Raw genomic sequence first — 21,160 nt, 5'->3', positions numbered from 1 at the left:
CTGTGATAATACAAAAACCTTCATGATTGCTCTCTATCGGCCTTTTTTCATGAATACGATTCTCGCTGTATTGGAACATACAAGTCATGCAGCAAGCATAAATTTCAATTAATATTTAGTCATTTTGTTGTGTTTTTGTCATTTTAGTAGGTTTATTGTAAACTTACAAAGCCAGAAAAATTATATGTCCTTAAATAAATGAAACTTTGTCAATTTATTAAAATTTTTATGTTTTAGTATTTATTGCCAGAAAAAAAGGCAAATCAGGGTTTAAAACTGTATTCACATATGTCTCAAAATAAATTATGATTTAGTTTGTAGACAGTCAACATTTACTGAAGGCTAAGCATCTCCTTTAACTCAGTTTATTGAGAATTTTTTATATATATATATATATATATATATATATATATATATATATATATATATATATAATATACACCCTATTCGTGGTTTTTCTTTTCTTTCTTTTCATTTCTCTGTTTTTAATAGACATACAAGGTATGATAACTCAAGCCACAAACGTAAGTCTTTGTGACTTACACAGGAGTGTACATGAATACGTGCATAGCACCACTTAGTGGTAAAAGTTTAAAAGCACTTTTTTTTTTGGTCAGTCATTTTCTCCATAATTCTGACAGATGCCACATTCACTCATATGATTAATATGTTGCTCTTGATTAAATTGAAGCACATGGTCTGTGAAACCTGTAATCTAGAAAAACAGAAACTATGCTCATACGCAAACAACCATGAGCAATTAGTAAAATTAGACAGAGTATACATGTTGTACATTAAACAAATTATACTCTGAGTAATTAAAAAAACTGACCTCATTGAGTGTGCCGAGATTAAAAAATTAAACGAGACAACAACAGATCAATACAGTCAATGCAGGCTGTTCTTTTCTCCTTTTATTCATTTGAAACACACACCAATCTATGAAGGACTCCCATAAATTCCAAGGCTATAAACACAAATCAAAATAAAACATGAGTCTCGTTTAAAACAACACTGTTTGGTTTTAATGGGTATTACAAACAGAGAATGTGTTTGAAATTAAGTAGACTTGGTGTGAGAGACAGCTTTCATGCTAATGAACACGGTGAACGAGTTACTTTTCTCCTCCGCACAGCTCCAACAGGATCTTACTGTAATCGCCCGATGTGTCACCCTAATAAACAACCAGAACAGAGTTTCATAATGGGTTAAATGTTAGTATTGCCTTTAGAAGTGCTTTGATTGGGGATTTTTGGGTTTGTCTGCAAAATTAATTTAAATAAATGTAATTGTTCACCCAAAAATGAAACTTTTCTTAAAATGTATCTACCCCCATGCCATCCAAGGTGTAGAGGAGTTTGTTTCTTCATCAGAACAGATTTGGAAACATTTATCATTACATAATCAATTGATCCTCTGCAGTGAATGAGTGCCGTCAAAATGAGTCAAAACAGCTGATAAAAACAATCTACAAGTAATTCACACATCTTGTGAAGTGAAAAGCTGTGTGTTTGTAAGAAATGAATCCACAGAGATGTTCTTAACTAGACCATTGTATCCAGCTAAATAAGTTCTCTGATACATCTCCAGTGAAAAAGTAATCTAGTCTGAATCAGGAGAAAACTATGCACAGATCAAGCATAAAAGTGAAAACACTTAGTTCTAAACACTTATCTTGGTGGATTTTGATGTGAGAGAACAACAGACAATGGATTATGGACTCGTAAACTGGCTAAAACTGGTTTAAACTAGATCAAACGTCCTAATGATGTACTTGTACAAACACACAATTTTTCACTTCTCAAGGCATTAACTCATGGACTGTATTGGTATGGATTATTGCGATGTTTTTATCAGTCGTTTGGACTCTTATTCTGATGGCACCCATTCACTGCAGATTATTTTTTGCTGAGCAAGTGATGGAATGCTAAATCTATCCAAATCTGTTTTGATGAAACTCAATTACATACTGAATAATCAAATGAGTCAGTTCTCAGTAAATGTTACTTTTTGGGTGTACTATTCCTTTAAAAGTTTGGCTTTGCTTCATCCCTGAGGTTTGTGTTAGAGTATTTGTAATATGTTTTAAATGGATTTTAAATATTGTGTTTAGTCACATAGTCTCAGTGAAACAACTGTGTCCCACCTTTATAAAGGAATGAAGGGTCTTTCCATACATCTTCAGGAACTCTGCTTTGATATCCAGCATATCGATCTCGGCACGAGCCACCATGATTCTGATCAGCACGCTATCTGTGGTGCCTAAACCCTAAGAGCCAAGAAACAAGAGAAATTATGACTGTTGTACTGGTTATATCTCTAATGTGTACAAATATTAGATTAGATGGTGTTTCCATTTACCTTCATTGACTTGTAGAGCCTTTCAGCAAAAAATGCTGGCTTGTTTTTCAGGCATTTCACTGCAAAGGTTAAAGAGAAGCTTTTTAGAACCCAGTATGCAATTGAAAATGTGTGAAGATAATTAAAATATTACTCACGACCGACCTATTGCCAGAAATACATCCTCCAGGCAGCCAGACATCTCTCTCTTTATGCTGTCCTCAATGTCCCTTCCAGAAATCTTCTGATACTCCTGAAACACTGGGAAAAGAAACAGCTTAATTATTACCATTTAGTTAAAATAGATATCTGAATAATGTTAATTTTGCATTTTTAAATAAAATGAGTGAAGGAGCATAAAAATATAACTAACCATGTACATTAATTAATCATATATGTATAGAAAAAATATATATTTATATATTTGTAGGTGTGTGTGTATATATATATATATATATATATATATATATATATATATATATATATAAACAAAAAACGACGAAGGCACATAACAAAACTATTCAAACTAAATTGAAAGAATTAAATTAAAAAGGATTGGGAAACACTGTCATGTACGATAATTTTCCCACAGAGTTGCTTCCTAGAACAAACACAGAAGTGGTAAGGAGTATTTCGGTTATTAATTGGCATGAACAGATACCTCGGAGTAAGTGATTTCGGTTCCTCACACACAGTACAGTTAGGAACTTGACCTCATCTGTTCCCCAGCGAGCTTCGCCTGCCTCATAGATGTCCTGTTGAATGAGAAACAATTTCCTTTTATACGGTTAATGATTAGTGAGATCAGCATGACTGTTGTGTACCTACGACTGAAGCCCACATGCAGTTCGCTGACATTGAATATGAAACACGTCCATTAAAGAACAGTAAATGCACAGAATATACAGAGGTCCAATTAAAATTTACTTTCATCAGAGACCATAACTTTGGTCCACTCAGCAGCAGTCCAGTCCTTTTTTAAATGAGACGCTTCTGACACTGTCTGTTGTTCAAGAGTGGCTTGACACAAGGAATGCGACAGCTGAAACCCATGTCTTCCATACGTCTGTGCATAGTGGTTCTTGAAGCACTGACTCCAGCTGCAGTCCACTCTTTGTGAATCTCCCCCACATTTTTGAATGGGTTTTGTTTCGCAATACTCTCCAGGGTGCGGTTATCCCTATTGCTTGTACACTTTTTTTCTACCACATCATTTCTCTTACCTATCACCTCTCTATTAATGTGCTTGGACACAGAGCTCTGTGAACAGCCAGCCTCTTTTGCAATGACCTCCTTGTGCAAGGTGTCAATGGTCGTCTTTTGGTCAACTGTCAAGTCAGCAGTCTTCCCCATGATTGTGTAGCCCACAGAATTAGACTGAGAGACCATTTAAAGGCCTTTGCAGGAGTTTTGAGTTAATTAGCTGATTAGAGTGTGGCACTCGGTGTCTTCAATATTGAATCTTTTCACAATAATCTAATTTTCTGAGATATTGAATTTGGGACTTTCATTATTTGTCAGTTATAATCATCAAAATTAAAAGAAATAAAAATTTGAAATATATCAGTCTGTGTGTAATAATTGAATATACAAGTTTCACTTTTCAAATGGAATTAGTGAAATCAACTTTTTGATATTCAAATTATATGACCAGCACCTGTATATATACTGTACAGCATGACCAGTGTAGTCTTATTCTCAAGCAAACTACTTTTATGAGATGGTTATTTTCAATAAATCAAAATAAATAAATAAATAAAAAATATGTGTGATCAGTGTGGTATGATTCTCAAATAAATAACTTGCATGTGCTGGTTGTTTTCAATGAATTTAAAACTACAGCACAAAGAAAATATTCTGATTCCTGAACAAATAACTAATGTTATGTGAGATTTAAAGACATACAGCGTGACCGCTTTTGTTTGAATACTCAATGAATGACTCTCATGCAGCACAACCAGTGTAGTCCAAAATGCAAGAAAGGGATCTTTAAGTGAATTAAACACTTCCAGCGTGGTCCGAGTCAACCAATTCTCAAACAAAAGTTATCCATTTTATATAATATAAGCTTATATATTATATGTGAAGCACTACTATTACCAAATCACACTGGATATGCTAAGCATGTAATGTCAAAGTATGACCCAGGTTAAGGTATTCAGAACCCATTACACCACAACATTTGAACATGTGCTGCTGCTGAAAAGCTAACCCTGCCGAAATCCTCACCTTTGCATCCTGAACAGCCTGAGCCTCGTCCACCTTGGTGCTCTGGTCACGGCCAGCCTATAAGCAAAGCAGAAAAACTAAATCAATACATCTCATATGCCAATCTATCAGGGGTCACACATGCCCCAGCTGGACACTGTGGATGGTGAAGGTTTGCATGGCAAACAAAAGAGGTCATGAGTAAAGGCAGCAAATAATCTTCTTCGCAAATAGCAAGTGATTTGTTTATTTACCGTGAGTAAAGACACCAAAACTCTCTGGAACATTCCAGACGTGTCTGCACGGACATCGTCCTCGAGACTCTTGCCATATTCTGTGATAATGACATCATTATTAGCACAAGAAAAGTGAACAAAATATATGGGTAGACCTGTATATTTTTCACACTGTAAAAGAGCATATCCGTGATAAGTGTGAGCTGTAGCACATCTGTACCGTTCTTGTAGGTAGCAATGATTTCCTTCACCTCAGCATTGGTTCTTGAGGCCAGGATGTCAATGAGACATGCCTCCTCTGTTCCTGCACCCTGGAAAAAGGTTGACGATATTGTGATTGGTGACTAAAACTAATATAAATACTGTACACACACACACACACACACACACAGACACAAACACACACACACACACACACACACACACACACACACACACACATATATATATATATATATATATATATTGGGTTAAATGCAGAGGACAAATTCTGAGTATGCTTTTTTCTTATCTGACTGTGTCAAGGCAGATCAGAGCAGCGTTATATTATGTGTCTTTATGATAATTAATTAAAATACAAAAAAACTTTAGTGCAGAAATTGAAGAAACTACATCAGGTAAAGCTGTCAGGTGTGTGTATAAATGCAATATTGTAAAAATGTTTGTTTATAATTATTAATAATATGACTTCTTAACAAGATCTTAATTAAATGCAAGTGAATTAAAAGCAAGCAGTAGACTATGTAACTGATATTAAGACATTACAGAAGCTTAAATTTATTTGAAGAAAATAAAGTAAAATTAAATAAGCAGTTAGCTCAAGAAAAAACATTCCACGATGTCAGTGTTGCCAGTTAAAATGTTCTAAAAAGTCTATTTCAAAACATCACTTCATAAACATCAGGGGGTAATACACAGCTGTTAACGTGTGATTTTTATCTCTATATTGATCTTTTTTTCTTATTCTCTTTTGCGTCGCTTCCTGCCTTGTGCCCCTGATGATTTTCTTTTTTCACTATTTTTTTTAGAAATTATACTTTAAGAGCACATAAATGGCAAAACTATTTAAACTGGGTGCCCCATTCATAACTAATTTGTTTTGATGATGTATTATAATTGCGTCATGACACAGAAAGTTTATGATTAATCTTATGATTTTTCGTTGATGTCAGTTTTATTTTATTCTAACATTATTTTAATCAGTTTGATGATTGATGAGTACTAACATTGTTAACTGTCAGAAATTATTTAACTTAGGAGTGCACAACGGTCATGAGGAGTCCAAACTAGAGTCATTGGCCAAGTGATGGTTTATCTGGGTTCCTGAAAACTAATAAAACACTTTTATTCTATGGCACCTAAATAACATATTTGGCGCCTAAGTTATTTTCTTATAGGAGCCAACGGCTCCTTACTTGATTTTTTTTGTTTTGTTTGGAGCTCTGAACATCAAGCAACATAACGGGCTGTTTTTGTACAGCTAAAACAACTCGAAGTGGTTGGCACCAGAAGCCATGCACATTCAAGTAAAATACTGTCTGAAATGGGTGTTTCCCAATCCTCACTAACCTTGATGGCGTTCCTCAGCTCATACGCATCATACACTGGGGCGGGCATCATCAGGCCGACCACAACCTGCTCAAAGTTTCCAGATAGCTCTGACTTCAAGCAGTCAACCAGTTCCTGAATGGGATTTTTAAATAAAGTGTTATTACATACCACATGTGGAAGAACAGCAAACAAACTATAGGCATATCAAGCTTAAAAGTAGATTATTTCTTCTTCGATGCATTCATTCATGCTTTATTTCCACATCTCATATCACAGAAGAAACAAATGGATTTGGTGTTGGCAAAATAGTGTTGGTTGCAGACCAAAGCTGTAATATCAGTTGTAAGTCTGAGTAGGGAAGGCATGTCGTGTCCACGAAACCGTCCTGAACGCACCACACAATGATTAACACTTTCTTGCTATGCAGAATTCCCTGTAGTCGCTCAGTGTTTCCACTAATATAACCAGCCAGACCTGACCCTGACTTTTACTGATTCTGGTTTCCCTGACCGGCTTACAGAGTTACAGAGGTTTACAGATTAATAGAGGAAAACCACAAGTACAATATAAGGAAGTGCAATATAAGTCAATGCTGCATTCTTTATTCTCTGTTATGATAACAGTCATAAAGCAGTGATGTCTTCTGAAAGACACCGCTTGTAGATGTACTCTGTTCCCTCACTGTGTGCACTGACATGAAGAGTTAATGACTGGAGTCACATGCATCTCTTATCAGTGATACATACTCTGCTTTGTCTATCTTCATACCGACTACAGAATCATCAAGAATGGTCAACATTGTTATCTTATCACCTTGCGAACCGTATGTTTTATGTAAATACAACCTAACGGTTGCTCACACCTTCCCTGCCATTAGTACCTTCCATAAAGATAAGAACACGACTACAAGCTTCCCTCATTTTCACCAGGAAGACGTGTTGTTTTGGTCCAAAATGAGACCTGTTAATGATAGGCTACAGGTCTGAGTTTAATAGACCTTATTTCAGAGAATGGTAACTGTTGGTTAAATGACATTAAGTGTTTTACCTTTCCCACGCTCAGCTTGAAAGACTCCTTGATTTTCTGCCTTTGTGCAATAGTGCGATGGCCGAGGATCTCGATGATAGTCGCCTCATCGGTTCCTGGAATTTGTTCAGTTGTGGTGATTAATATTAAAAAAATTTTTTTTTAATTGTAGACAACATTTAGTCAGCCTTGTGTCATTTTATTATTATTTTTTTATCATTTTGAGATTACCAGCATCAGCTGATTGTCTTAACAGCATTGTCTTAATCTTTGGTTATCTCCAAAACACATCCATAATGGATATTCTGTTTTTTTTTAACGGGCTACTAAATTTATACATCTGGTATGCTATAATGACATATATTACATATATAATAAATAATGTCTCTGAAATTCTGAAAAAATACAGGAGAAACTAAAATTGAGAATTTCTTTTTTATAATTATGTGTCCTTGCTGAATAAAAGTATTTATTATTATTATTATTATTATTATTATTAATAAATCTTACTGACTGCTAAGTTTCAAACAGTATAGCATTTCTTATATTTATTTGTGTGTGTGTGTGTGTTTGATTTGTATACTCTGCAGAATTTCTCCCTGGTTCCATGGATGAAAAAAGAAAGTGTTGCAAGTTTAGAAATGACTTGAGGTTGAGTAAACGATGGTGGTTTTCAATTCGTCACTTTCGGAATTAACAACTTCTTGTTATTTAAGTCCCAAATTAGACATTACCCTTAAAGTCCCACGCTCTACATGCTTGATCGTAAAATGGCAAAAGATTGCTTCATTTTCTTTCACTGCATGGACAATTTTGACACTTCCGAATCACAAGTTCACTGTTATTTAAAGTGTTAAACTGCATGTTACTCACAACTCACTCAAGGCCAACAAGCGAGCTTTTGTCAAACAGCAACAGTGTGAGTGCAAGTCGTGTGTTTTGTAATGCAACTCATGCTGAATCAGCTGAAATCCATTTATCTAGAAATCTGCATTCTCAACATCATGCCAAACTCTAGAATAATGTCTACAATAATGAGCAAAAACCTTTTCGGTTACAGGACAAATGCCGAGGAATCATCCTCTGCTCTGCATTGGACGAGAGCCCAGCTAAACACACAGAAGTCAGTGCGGAGCACAGCTTGCAGTTTTAACTGGATATGAAGAGATTTAGTTCTCTGATCTACCTGATAAAATACTTTCAAAATGAAACCTGGTGATGATTCTCATTTCATTCAAACGGGCAAAAAAATGGATCATGTAAACACTCATCTTGAAGCCCGGTTCTGATTTGTCGATCACTTACCAGCTCCTTTCATAGCTTTGTAAAGTTTCTGGGCATCTTCCTCTGGGTTGAAGCCTAATGCCTCAGTTACGGTTCCACGGTTGCCCAACTACAGCAAAAGAAGAGATAGCATCATCTTTATACCGATTTAACAAGAATCATCTAGAAGTGAGACTAAACGCATCAATGTTTCAGACATGAAAAAAGAGACTAACATTGTGTCTCTTTACATTTGAAATACTTTTCTTACCGCTGCCATAGTGATGGAGGAGAGATTTTAGTCTTGAATTGAAGAGATGAGAACACTAAAGCCAAGAAAAAAAAAGAAAAGATAATTATAAAAAAAATATGAATGCAGTGTAAGGAACCATCGCACAGGCAACTTTACATGTAAAACATAAATGCATTTTTAAACCGATGAAATTCAAAAGTGGTGTAATCAATTTCATGTTATAATACATGTCTTTTGATATCCACAAACAAGTAAAACTGTTTTATTTTGACACATTTATAATAATGAAACCAACCAGGGATGCATTTTCTAGAAACATTTTAATCATAAATCATATTCGTACTGGTGCCAATGGTTTCTTTTGGTGCTTGCTTTTAGGAAACACTTCCCAGTTTGTTAGGGTTTTATTGAAGTGAAATTTAGGACTGAGATCTAATGACGGGGTCAATGACACTGTTAAATAAATAACGCCTTTGGATGCCACTAGCAAAATGGTTTCCACTTTACTATTCAGCTCATTAAGCAGAAGAGGCTGAACCGGTAATTAACAGCCTAATGCTCAGTATCAGTTTCCCCTTTAATACAATAAACTTACAACATTTCCTAACCCCCAGAAGACCTCCTTTAAAACACCACGACATCTGGCTCTCAAAGCAGTCTCTCAATTTTCACTTCATCGTTGTCTAACACTGACTGCGGCCCCATGACTATAATGCATCATTTAAGACCTTTTAATAATGTATTCTTTGCATACAATGTGCTGGACGTTCAAAGAGCCTGCTGCCATTATATTCGACACATGCTGTGCGACTTTAACACCGTTAAGCTCATTTGATTTTGAGCGTCAGCACCACAGATAAATTCATTGACATTCAAAACATACCGCAGTGTTTCATATGAAAGATTAAGCTCTTATTTGAGAAAGCTCAGCATCTGCCCACCAGTAGAACCCACAAATTAGGACCCACAGGAAAATGTTATTGCTCAGGAGGGTTCTTCTCAGTTGTGAATCAGAATTAATTTAGTCATCAACTTAATAAGATTCCTCTGAAGAACTTCAAACAGAAACAAGACTTTTGACATACAGCAATAAAGCAAATAAAAATGCAGATAATAGCCTAGAACTGTAAGAATTTTATGAACATTTTATAATTTTTGTTATGCAGAAACCTTTGCATATCTAATTATTTAATGTTATTTAATTATTAAAGGGAGGAGGGTAGGCAAGCCTTGAACATGTCTGATCAGTGAATGGGACATGATAGTTGACCTCCGGAGACTGCTCAAGTTTCAAGAGGAGATCACCACATCAACTCTCAGACCAGACATAGTTCTGTGGTCCAGAGCAACAAAACAGGTGGTGTTGCTGGAACTGACTGCCATGGGAGGAGAGGATAGAAGAGGTACATGAGAGAAAGCCTGGGAAGTACCAACCACTCACCCAGCAGTGCCAGCAGGTGGGATGGCGGGCATGATACTTGCCAGTGGAAGTAGGCTTCCAAGGATTTCCTGGGCAGTCACTTTGGAGTCCCTTGTCCAGACTTGGAATAATAGGTCCCAGCAGGAGACGTCTTGTGGCGAATATCACAAAAAGAGTAGAGACAGCATTGGGATGGCTGTGGCTAAAGCACTGTGAGCCATGGAACAGCCCACTGGGTAGGGAGGGAATATAAAAGAGCACTGGTTGTGGAGTCCAGGGGGCCGAGTGGGCTGCCCCAGGAAACTAGGGCTGCTGTCAAGCCCTCTGGAGGTGTTGTGGGTTAATTGATGAAACACTGCTGAAGGAGGGTACCCACCTGATGACCCAAAGAAAGCACCTTGGGCCCACACCACAAAGCTCAGCAGGTTGAATTTGTAATGTACCAGTGTTGGCCATCACCTATGCGGCTGGGACTTTAACCAGCCATTGAGGTGAGAGCGATGATCTCATCGTATTTCAGACTTATTTTATTTTTTACTTAAAAGTTAATATTTTTTAGATAATATTTTAAAATGTGTTTATAAAATAGGGCTGGACGATTAATCGAAAAATAATCAAAACCGAAATTCATAACCTCTAACCGACGTCGATTATTTCGTTTTTTTAATCCTGTTAACACTTCGCCCTTAAAAGCATACTAGTGCGTGTGTAGCCACATGACTCTGCTCTCCAGTCAGTGGCATAAAAGCAAAACACGGAGGTGAACGGACGCCGGTTCAACACATACAGATGGCGCGTGAGCGGTGAGCCTTGAGTCTTCACCTAAACTTTGTCAGTTGCATGTGTTTTATGGTTTGGACATTCAAGCGGTTAGATGATCGGATGTGTATTCCCATGTTCGCGCAGCTGCATTGTGGCACGACCACTCATAAACAGCTGTGAAGATCGCGCGCACAGAGGAACACAGAAACTGTTGTCAGCACTGTCCAGTGATTTATCACTAAAGTAGTTCAGAATCTCAAAACTTATTATAGCATGTTTGTGTGCAGCGCACATGAAGAACAAGCGCGTGCACAGAGAGCAGCGGTCGGCGGTTGCGCTGCAGGTTCCCGGTTTGTGTCCGTTCTCGGACTGTTCTGTGTATTTTAACTGTAGAAAAGGTTGTTCCAAGTCGAAACTACGATACAGAAAACTACATCAGTATATCATCATAAACGCAGCAGTTTTTGTCTTACGTGAACATAAACAGAAGAGAAAGAAAACATGTGTAGCTACAGTATTTTTGCTTAAAGAGACAACAGCCTAATAAGCACGCTGCCTGTCATTAATGTTAAAGCTGCAGTAGGGAACTTTTGACGCTCTACCGGTTAATAAACAGAACTGCTTGCGTCTTGCGGAAGAACATTGTAGCTGGAGCTACTTCTCTCTGTTTATGTCTATGAAGAACGTCTCAGGTTACGAATGTAACCATGGTTCCCTGAGAGGGAACGAGACACTGCGTCCTCTGAAGGGACACTATGGGGAACACCTCGTCGTGACCCGTGTCTGAAGCATACTTTGAAAAACGCCAATGTGTTGGCCGGCGACAGCCTCTGACGTCGCTACCGGCGCGACTATAAATACGCGCCCGTAGGACCCGTCACTTATCTTCTTCGTGAAGCTTGCGTCCGAAGCATGGCAGGGAGCTAGAGGACGCAGTGTCTCGTTCCCTCTCAGGGAACCATGGTTACATTCGTAACCTGAGACGTTCCCTGTCAAGGGAACTTCGAACTGCGTCCTCTGAAGGGACACTATGGGGAACAGTATACCCACGCCGCCATGCTGAGGGGAGTGCAGGCCAGAATCATGGCAAACACTAAGTACCAACTCTACCATTTCACCGGGAGTCGCCCCTGGGACGGTTCGACGGCTGTCCATGACATTATCCCTTATGGCCAAAGGCCTAAGCTACATACCCAACTTACCTGAAGGGCCTCGGCCCGGGGTAGAGCTGAAGGCTTGGAATCACGAAAGATTCCTTTAAAGGGATACGGCTAAGAACTTAGCACTGTTTATTACCAAGTCTTGCCTGTCACAAAGGAGGGGCTCTCGTGGCACTCTGATAGAGCAGCTCGTAGATGGAATGGCCCGGGAGCAGAGCAATTGGAGGACGGAACATACAGATGAAGCCTCGGCCACGCCTGTACCATGGCGTCCAGCCCCAATGGAGCTGGATGAGTCAGAGGAAGCCAGAGGGGATAGTGCGACGCTCTCTTGAGCCGCAAAACCGATCCACCCAGGTCTGGCCAACCTCTCTAACTCTACTTCAACACCTTGGTGCGAAGGCGCCATTCCCCGAGCCTCAGCAGGATGTCTGCTCTCACAGTGCGTCTCAAAACAGTATGTAGTACTGGAGCGCTCTGATGAAAAAACCGAGAATTCAGTCTCCCATGAGAGGAGGACTCCGAGCTCCGAGCAGCATGCTCATAGGCGACCCTTTTAGAAAAGGGGAGCGCTGCTAAACTACCGCGAGAATTGCCCACACAGCCCCCCATGTTAAGGGGCGGTGCTTGAGGTGTATTACAAATACACACTGGTTGGATGAAGCCCAAGGAACCCCGGGGCTAATCATCTTAAGAAAGGGAACGAAGCGGAGCGCGTAACCCTTACCGTACAGGATTTTAGAAAGTGCGCAGAGCCTTGCGTGCACACTTACCACTTACGTGGATTTGAGACAGTGCGCAAAGTGTTCACGTGCACACTGACCACCATGTGGTTTTGAGAAAGTACACAGGCTTAGCGTGTGTACAGAAAAAGGTTACCTGACAACCATTGTATGTGGGAGCTTTTTTTTTTTTTTTTTTTTTTTTTTTTTTTAGTGGAAACGCACAGCATGTGGGAGCTAAATCTCCAGGGAGGCCTGGTGAGGCCTACTACCTGACAACCACAGTATGTGGGAGCTCACCATCAGAGAGGCCTGGTGAAGCCTACTATCTGAAAAGACCACAATATGCGGGAGTCCACACAGCCCCTCATGTTGAGGGAAGCGATGCTTGGGGTGTATAACAAATACACACTGGTTGAATGAAGCCCAAGAAACCTCGGGGCTAATCATCTTAAGAAAGGGAACGAAGCGGGGCGCGTAACCCTTACCGTACAGGATTTTAGAAAGTGCGCAGAGCCTTGCGTGCACACTTACCACTTACGTGGATTTGAGACAGTGCGCAAAGTGTTCACGTGCACACTGACCACCATGTGGTTTTGAGACAGTACACAGGCTTAGCGTGTGTACAGAAAGGTTCCTAAGCATCGCAGAGGCGCTGGATCGCACGGGAGAGGCGAGCTCCAACCCTCAAGCGAGGGGAGCATCACCTGAGGCAGTACATACAGAAGGACTCCGTAACTACCACCTCCCCAGATGCGCCAAGCGGCCAGGCGGCCCCTCAGGGTGACCTGGCCGGATATCCATGAAATTCCCTGCAGTGCTATGCCAGTTCTGACGATCAGCCAGGCTCCTCGGGAGGGGTGTGGGACGAGCAACCGCAGAGCGCTTGCTTCCCGCACGTGGAACTCGCTCCGCGGTGGGTGTCGCGCCCTGGGGGGGGCGAACCCACGCGGCACGGCCGCCTGCCGAAAGCGTGTGATCGTGGCCAGAGCACAAGGCTGGAACTGAGCACTGTAAAAGGAAACTCACAGAGTCTGTTAGAAGACATAACCACCAGCAACATAACACCCATAAGCAGAAAGGGTTACATACTCACCCACCCTCCTGTACTGGAGTCCCGCTTTACGGGGCGTCCCCTTTTGGTCCGGACCGTCAGTAAGGAGGTCACTATGAAAATAGGACCAACCAAAAACATAACAGGTCCAGGATAGGAGACTGTTATGTGAGAAACTTTCCACCTAACCACGATCAGGTGGAGCGCTGGTGGCTACAGGGGAATTAGGCAGGGGAGAAATGAAACAGAATTTAAAAACATCCAAAAGGAAGTGACAAACTCCTAGGTATCGCTCTGATCCAGACGAGAACGCTGCCCCGTCTGAATCACATCCTTCAGACCCTGCTTACCTCTTCGTGACCCGCGATTCCTCTTGCCCCTGCCCTCAGGCGGGGGAGGAGCACGAGCCGCGACACTAGCCTTCTGCGCCCGTCTTCGATCCTCAGATCGAGATGGGCCAGGACCCCTTTGTTGTTCGGGCTCTGCTACTGCGTATGATTTACCATTTAAGCGGGATGTATCCTGGAAGGGCTTAGATGGCAAAGAGGGAGATTTTAGAGAGGATGTTCCCCCACTGAGAGATAGCAAGCCAGCATCTCTTCTACAGGGGGCATCCTCTCATAGCCGTCCTCGTGCATGCCATCGATATCAGCATAACTCGTATGCTGAAACCGATGGATGCAAGAGAAAACGGCCTCTTCCATTCCTTTTCAACTTCTGCATGTAAGTCAGGCAAGAATGGAAGGCTCACCTGGGCTGCGGGCTATGGTCAGAAAAATAACACTCATCGAGTCTACCTCGCGACGTTACCTTTCTGGCACACTTCCATGGCAAGTTTATTTATTTTAATTTTATTTAAAAAATTTTTTTTTTTTTTTTTTTTGGCCGCGGCGCGATCCATAACCTCTAACAGCTCCCCATACGCAGAGCAGGAGAAATGAGCGGCTCAGCCTCAGCTTCTTCACCACTCTCAAATATCTCGTGCTCTTTCTGGTTAGAACCCAGCAGAGCACTAACTTCAGTGTCAGAAAGGGTTAATGACAACGCATCTTCCTCTCGAAGTTCGCTCTCGTTTGCCGCCGGAGAGTGTGAGAGGAAAGTCCCTCTCTAAACTCCTCAGCGAGATCCACCTGCGATCCCCACGAGCTCATTCTCCTCCGTGCCTCGGCAACGGCGGGTCCTGAGCCGCGAGATCCAGATGACAAACGAGAGCGGAGCTTTTCCACAGAAAAACGCTCGAAGTGCGCGCAGATTGCCCCCTCAAGGACATCGCGCGTGCTCTTTGTCCAAACAAGAGACGCAAAGACTGTGTGTGTCATCAGGTGTCAAATAACGCTGACATGGATGCACACACTGTTTAAACGCCTTGCTAGTGGATGCCATGATAACCATAATAGATCGCTCTTACCATTCTGGTCGTTTCTCAGATGCACGCTTCAAACAAAACAGTCAATGAAGACGAAGAAGATAAGTGACGGGTCCTACGGGCGCGTATTTATAGTCGCGCCGGTAGCGACGTCAGAGGCTGTCGCCGGCCAACACATTGGCGTTTTTCAAAGTATGCTTCAGACACGGGTCACGACGAGGTGTTCCCCATAGTGTCCCTTCAGAGGACGCAGTTCGAAGTTCCCTTGACAGGGAATCACAAAGGTACTGGGTTACTCCGCCGCGGTACCCCCGAAGCAATCTAAAATAGTCCGAATATAAACACTTATTATAGGTGTACCCTAGTGATTCATGGTGTACTCGCTTATTATGTTCATTTTTCTACATTTTGAACACAAACAAAGTTACGGACTGCAGCTCTGATTGGTTGTTTTTTACCAGGAGCGCATGACTTTCTGCAAATGGCAATAGGACCACTGGGAGGAGCCAGAGGAGCTTGATTTTTTTTCACAGATTATCTGTCTCATATTCTACTGTCAGGACGTAATGACAGGTTTAATAAATATGTAAAAAATATTTTTTTTACAAAAGTTCCCTACAGCACCTTTAATCAAAGAACAAAATAAAATCCTTCACTGATCTTGACTGAATACATTTAATGACTTTACTTGATTTTTTAATCACAGACAAAATTCCTCTTGCAGTGTTTTGTAGGCTGCTGATTTTTGCTCATGTTATTCAGCTCCAACAGAATGCTTTGTAAAAATGTTTGACATCTAAATGTTTGACTTATTTTTTTTTTATATTGGATTTTTTATCTTATTGGAATCAAAACTAGGAATCGATAAGAATCGGAATCGATAAAATTCAAACAATACCCAACCCTAGTAAGAAATGTTACGAACGTAGATAAAATAACTGCTGATAGTCAATCATATTTACAGTACAAACCTTGTCAGTGAACTATGAGGGCAAAAAAACTAAAAATAATAATCGTTCATTAATCGTAATCGAGGTAAAATGTTCAATTAATCGAAGTTTTGATTTTAGGCCATAATCGTCCAGCCCTATTATAAATTCATTACAATGCAAAAAAAAATTATTTAATTTTGGAGACAATTATTTGATTTAGTTGTCTTTATATTAATTTAATATTTTTCACACAGAGAAAATATAGATTGTCATATTTAAAATGTACAGCTGCCTTTATATTTTAACAAAGGGATCCTTCACAAGGAAATCATCATATTTGGGGTTCCTTATATAGTAATAAAATGTTAAAAAACTCCTGATCTAGGAGAAACAATGGATAGAGATATAATAAAGAGATTTAAATAGTTTTTCTTTGTTTTTTTTATTCCCCCCTCCTCTGGTTATATGCTTTCTTGCTGACTATACTATAAAGCCACATTTCAAAGGATCATGCTCGGCGGTAATAGTCACGTGACGGAACGGAATACGGGCGTCCAGTGCTGTCAAAAACGTTAGCGGAAAACTTTATGATTTTACAAACAAGTGTCAATAATCAAATTTCGTTCTATTTCCATGATGTGTTTTTCTGTTCGCCATTTAAAAGACTAAGTTTTTTTTTTTAAATTAAACATTCATTATAGAGCAGAAAGAGATGTGAAAAAACCTGAAAGCGAAGATAAAGGTTATTTGGGAAGCAGATGGGAGTTTGAAGTATCTTACCTGCTGAAGCTCTGGATTCAGAGATGCACCGCACACGTTACTCTAAATGGAGTGGAGATTTAGGAGAATGTTTCTGAGTTTTATTGCCAACTTTAGTGGGTGTTGGCCTGGACAGACAGAATCGCCTGATAGTTCCTCTTTCACGGCCCCTCCTCTTTATAGTATGTTGGCATGAGAGACTGTGTGCAAGTTTACTTGTTTTTTGACAGGCTTTTCCCCATTTCAATTGCCAACCTCTTTGTTTCAACCATTTAAACCATTCCCACTTCCCTTTATTTGACATATCCATTCCTTTTACTTCTAGACAGAGGGATTTTATTTGTTTGCAAAAAAAATAATTTGATGAAAGTCTATTGTTTAGTTTCCATATATTACCCGAAGAGCGAGGTTGTTTGGTTACTATAACAAGGATAAACTTATTAAACCGTGGTCGCTGAGCGGAGATATAATAATCTCACATTTCTGAACATTATTACTTATTGAATGTGAGATTAGCCAGTAATCTCGCCTTGACCCTTGGTTCCCATTTGAAGCACTAATTCATGTATATTTCAAATTTGTAGGGTATTCAATCTCCAATAGTCAAAAGTATAATTTTCAATACTAAAGTGTAGTACTTCATTGTTTTCAGGTTGTTGGCCTCTAGGAGGTAGCCTATCCAACCAAGAATATGGAGCAATGTTAAAATCACCTCCCATATCAACTTTATCTGTCACATGAACGGCGTTCCACTCTGTCACTAGCCTACCCATTTTCTGTAACATACTTCTGTTGTTCACTTTGTTATTATATCCGTAAATTAAAAGCACAATTTTTTTGATCGCATATTTCAATAGCTGCAATCAGCAACTAATCCCTTTTCCTGTAAACCGGTTACAAAGTATCATAACACCTGCTGAATAATAGGTACCATGAGAATATAAAACATTATCCCCCTACTGCTGTTTCCAAAATGTTTCATCTGCTGTACCCGAATGTGTTTCCTGTAAAAATATTACATTTGCCTTAATTTCTTTACAAAATAAAAAGTGCCTTGCGCTTTGTAAGATTTTTCAAACCTCTAACATTTAAAGAAGTAAACAAAACTGACATTGAACACTAAAAAACAAACAAAGATAGTGCCTAATGAAAACAACACACATGACATGGCCTTAGAAAATATTTCATAAAATTCAGTTTTACAGATTCGATTTTGACATTTTTAATGAAGTTTTGGAAGTCCTGTGGCTTTAGCTACACTGTGTTTTTAAACTCATATCCTACATCAACAATTTTTAAAATACATTTTAAAAATATGTTTTTAATATTTTTATTTTTGTGTTTGAGCTTATATATCTCTATTATCATAACAGTCTGAGTGATTCTGATTCCTGAACAGTAAACTTTGAAGTGTCAGCTTTGTGAACAAAAGTTGATTATGTATCTAGTCAGAAAGAATCTTTTTTTATTTTGGGTATGTCATTTCTGTCTCCATGCCAAAAATGGGGGGTGACTGGTAAGGGGTTTTAAGTAAAGTTTGGACTTGAAAAACAAATTTTTCTTCGGAGCCTGCTTGAGACTAAAAAAGTGGAAAAGTGAAAGGTGCGTATACATCGCCACAACATAACTTTGTGCAAACTTCGTGGCAACGTCGCGGATCAGTAGTTGTGTGCTGGTAATCAGTTGGTAATTTTTTATAATTATAAATTCTTTTTATGGGTGGACATGCAGTAGTTTAACCTAATTTATGTCCTCATATGCCCAAACTAATTTAAAGGCTATTTCAGCAGCTGTGAATGATAAATACAGACTCAAAATGAATTCAGTTAATTTAATAACAAACAAATATGAACAGTAATACACCCAAATTATTAATAAAAACATAGGATATACAGCCAAATATGAATGAAAGCATTCAGCCCATACAGAAGCATATAGATTGAAATATTAATAATAAATACATTTCCATATACTTAAATATCTATTTCCTTCTGTATGCATCCATGGTCAAAACATTATGCACAAATATGCAAGTCTTAGTAGGCACTCAGCAAACTGCATTTAAATATTTAAGAGCCATCATCAACCATGCACACAATTCATCAACTAATCACATGCTCCCACAATAATACATCAGCTAATCACACTCTTAACCAAACCACTATAATTAATTGAAAATCATATGCAATATCTTATGAACAGAAGTATTATAGCAAATCAAGTTTAATGAATCTCACACCAGTCATAAAGCATTATGGCCAGTTCACACTTTTAATTTTGATGATTATAAACTGACAACTAATGGCAATCCCAAATTCAGTATCTCAGAAAATTTGAATATTACTTAAGACCATTACAAAGAAAGGATTTTTAGAAATCTTGGTAAACTGAAAAGTATGAACATGAAAAGTATGAGCATATACAGCACTCAATACTTAGTTGGGGCTCCTTTTGCCTGAATTACTGCAGCAATGCGGCGTGGCATGGAGTCGATCAGTCTGTGGCACTGCTCAGGTGTTATGAGAGCCCAGGTTGCTCTGATAGTGGCCTTCAGCTCTTCTGCATTCTTGGATCTGGCATATCGCATCTTTCTCTTCTTGATAAGAATTAGGGTCAGGCGAATTTGATGGCCAATTAAGAACAGGCATTCCATGGTCCTTAAACCAGGTACTGGTAGCTTTGGCACTGTGTGCAGGTGCCAAGTCCTGTTGGAAAATTAAATCTTGTTGGTCAGCAGCAGGAAGTATGAAGTGCTCCAAAACTTCCTCATATACAGCTGTGTTAACTTGGACCTCAGAAAACACAGTGGACCAACACCAGCAGATGACGAGGCATCCCAAACCATCACTGACTGTGGAAATATTACACTGGACCTCAAGCAACGTGGATTGTGTGCCTCTCCTCTCTTATTGCAGACTCTGGGACCCTGATTTCCAAAGGAAATGATAAGTTTACTTTCGTCAGAGAGCATAATTTTGGTCCACTAAGCAGCAGTCCAGTCCTTTTTGAAGCAAGACGCTTCCGACGATGTCTGTTGTTCAAGAGTGGCTTGACACAAGGAATGCGACAGCTGAAACCCATGTCTTCCATACGTCTGTGCATAGTGGTTATTGAAGCACTGACTCCAGCTGCAGTCCACTCTTTGTGTATCTCCCCCATTTTTGAATGGGTTTTGTTTCGCAATACTCTCCAGGGTGCGGTTATCCCTATTGCTTGTACACTTTTTTTTCTATCACATCTTTTCCTTCCCTTTGCCTCTCTGTTAATGTGCTTGGACACAGAGCTCCGTGAACAGCCAGTCTCTTTTGTAATGACTTTTGTGTCTTGCCCTCCTTGTACAAAGTGTCAATGGTCGTCTTTTGGTCAACTGTCAAGTCAGCAGTCTTCCCCATGATTGTGTAGCCCACAGAACTAGACTAAGAGACCATTTAAAGGCCTTTGAAAGTGTTTTTGAGTTAATTAGCTGATTAGAGCGTAGCACCAGGTGTCTTCAATATTGAACCTTTTCACAATATTCAAATTTTCTGAGATACTGAATTTGGGATGTTCCTTAGTTGTCAGTTATAATCATCAAAATTAAAAGAACTAAACATTTAAAATATATCAGTCTGTTTGTAATGAATGAATATAATATAAAAGTTTCACTTTTTGAATGGAATTAGTGAAATAAATAAACTTTTTGATTATATTCTAATTATAGGACCAGCACTTGTGTGTGTGTGTGTGTGTGTGTATATATTTATATTTATATAATTACACCCTATTCGTGGATTTTATTTTTTTCATTTCTCTTTTTTTATAGACATACAAGGTATGATAACTCAAGCCACAAACGTAAGTCTTTGTGACTTACACAGGAGTGTACATGAATGCGTGCATAGCACCACTTAGTGGTAAAAGTTTAAAAGCACTTTTTTTTTGGTCAGTCATTTTCCCCATAATTCTGACAGATGCCACATTCACTCATATGATTAATATGTTGCTCTTGATTAAATTGAAGCACATGGTCTGTGAAACCTGTAATCTAGAAAAACAGAGAAACTATGCTGATATGCAAACAACCATGAGCAATTAGTAAAATTAGACAGAGTTTTAATGTTATACATTA

The 21,160-nt window shown here is 39.2% G+C and overlaps 1 protein-coding gene and 1 long non-coding RNA gene across 2 annotated transcripts; one reads left to right on the top strand and one right to left on the bottom strand.

The window, feature by feature from the left end:
* The first annotated feature begins 429 nt into the window (after nucleotides 1-429).
* LOC128020694 (uncharacterized) lies at nucleotides 430-20,982 on the top strand. Its single transcript, XR_008185374.1, has 2 exons — nucleotides 430-501; nucleotides 20,864-20,982. It is a non-coding gene; the product is annotated as an uncharacterized LOC128020694 (long non-coding RNA).
* Nucleotides 884-17,212, bottom strand: LOC128020693 (annexin A4-like). Its single transcript, XM_052607305.1, has 13 exons — nucleotides 17,074-17,212; nucleotides 8,896-8,950; nucleotides 8,667-8,754; nucleotides 7,383-7,477; nucleotides 6,354-6,467; nucleotides 5,005-5,095; nucleotides 4,803-4,882; nucleotides 4,570-4,626; nucleotides 3,002-3,095; nucleotides 2,506-2,601; nucleotides 2,362-2,420; nucleotides 2,147-2,269; nucleotides 884-1,174 (listed from the first exon to the last, which is right to left on the bottom strand). The coding sequence occupies exons 2-13, from the start codon at nucleotides 8,902-8,904 to the stop codon at nucleotides 1,115-1,117; spliced, it is 966 nt and encodes a 321-aa protein (XP_052463265.1). The 5' UTR covers nucleotides 8,905-8,950; nucleotides 17,074-17,212; the 3' UTR covers nucleotides 884-1,114.
* Nucleotides 20,983-21,160: the final 178 nt, after the last annotated feature.

The sequence above is a fragment of the Carassius gibelio genome, chromosome A10, assembly GCF_023724105.1.
Source record: "Carassius gibelio isolate Cgi1373 ecotype wild population from Czech Republic chromosome A10, carGib1.2-hapl.c, whole genome shotgun sequence".
NCBI classification, from domain to species: Eukaryota; Metazoa; Chordata; class Actinopteri; order Cypriniformes; family Cyprinidae; genus Carassius; species Carassius gibelio.
This window is presented reverse-complemented; position numbering and strand designations above follow the sequence as displayed.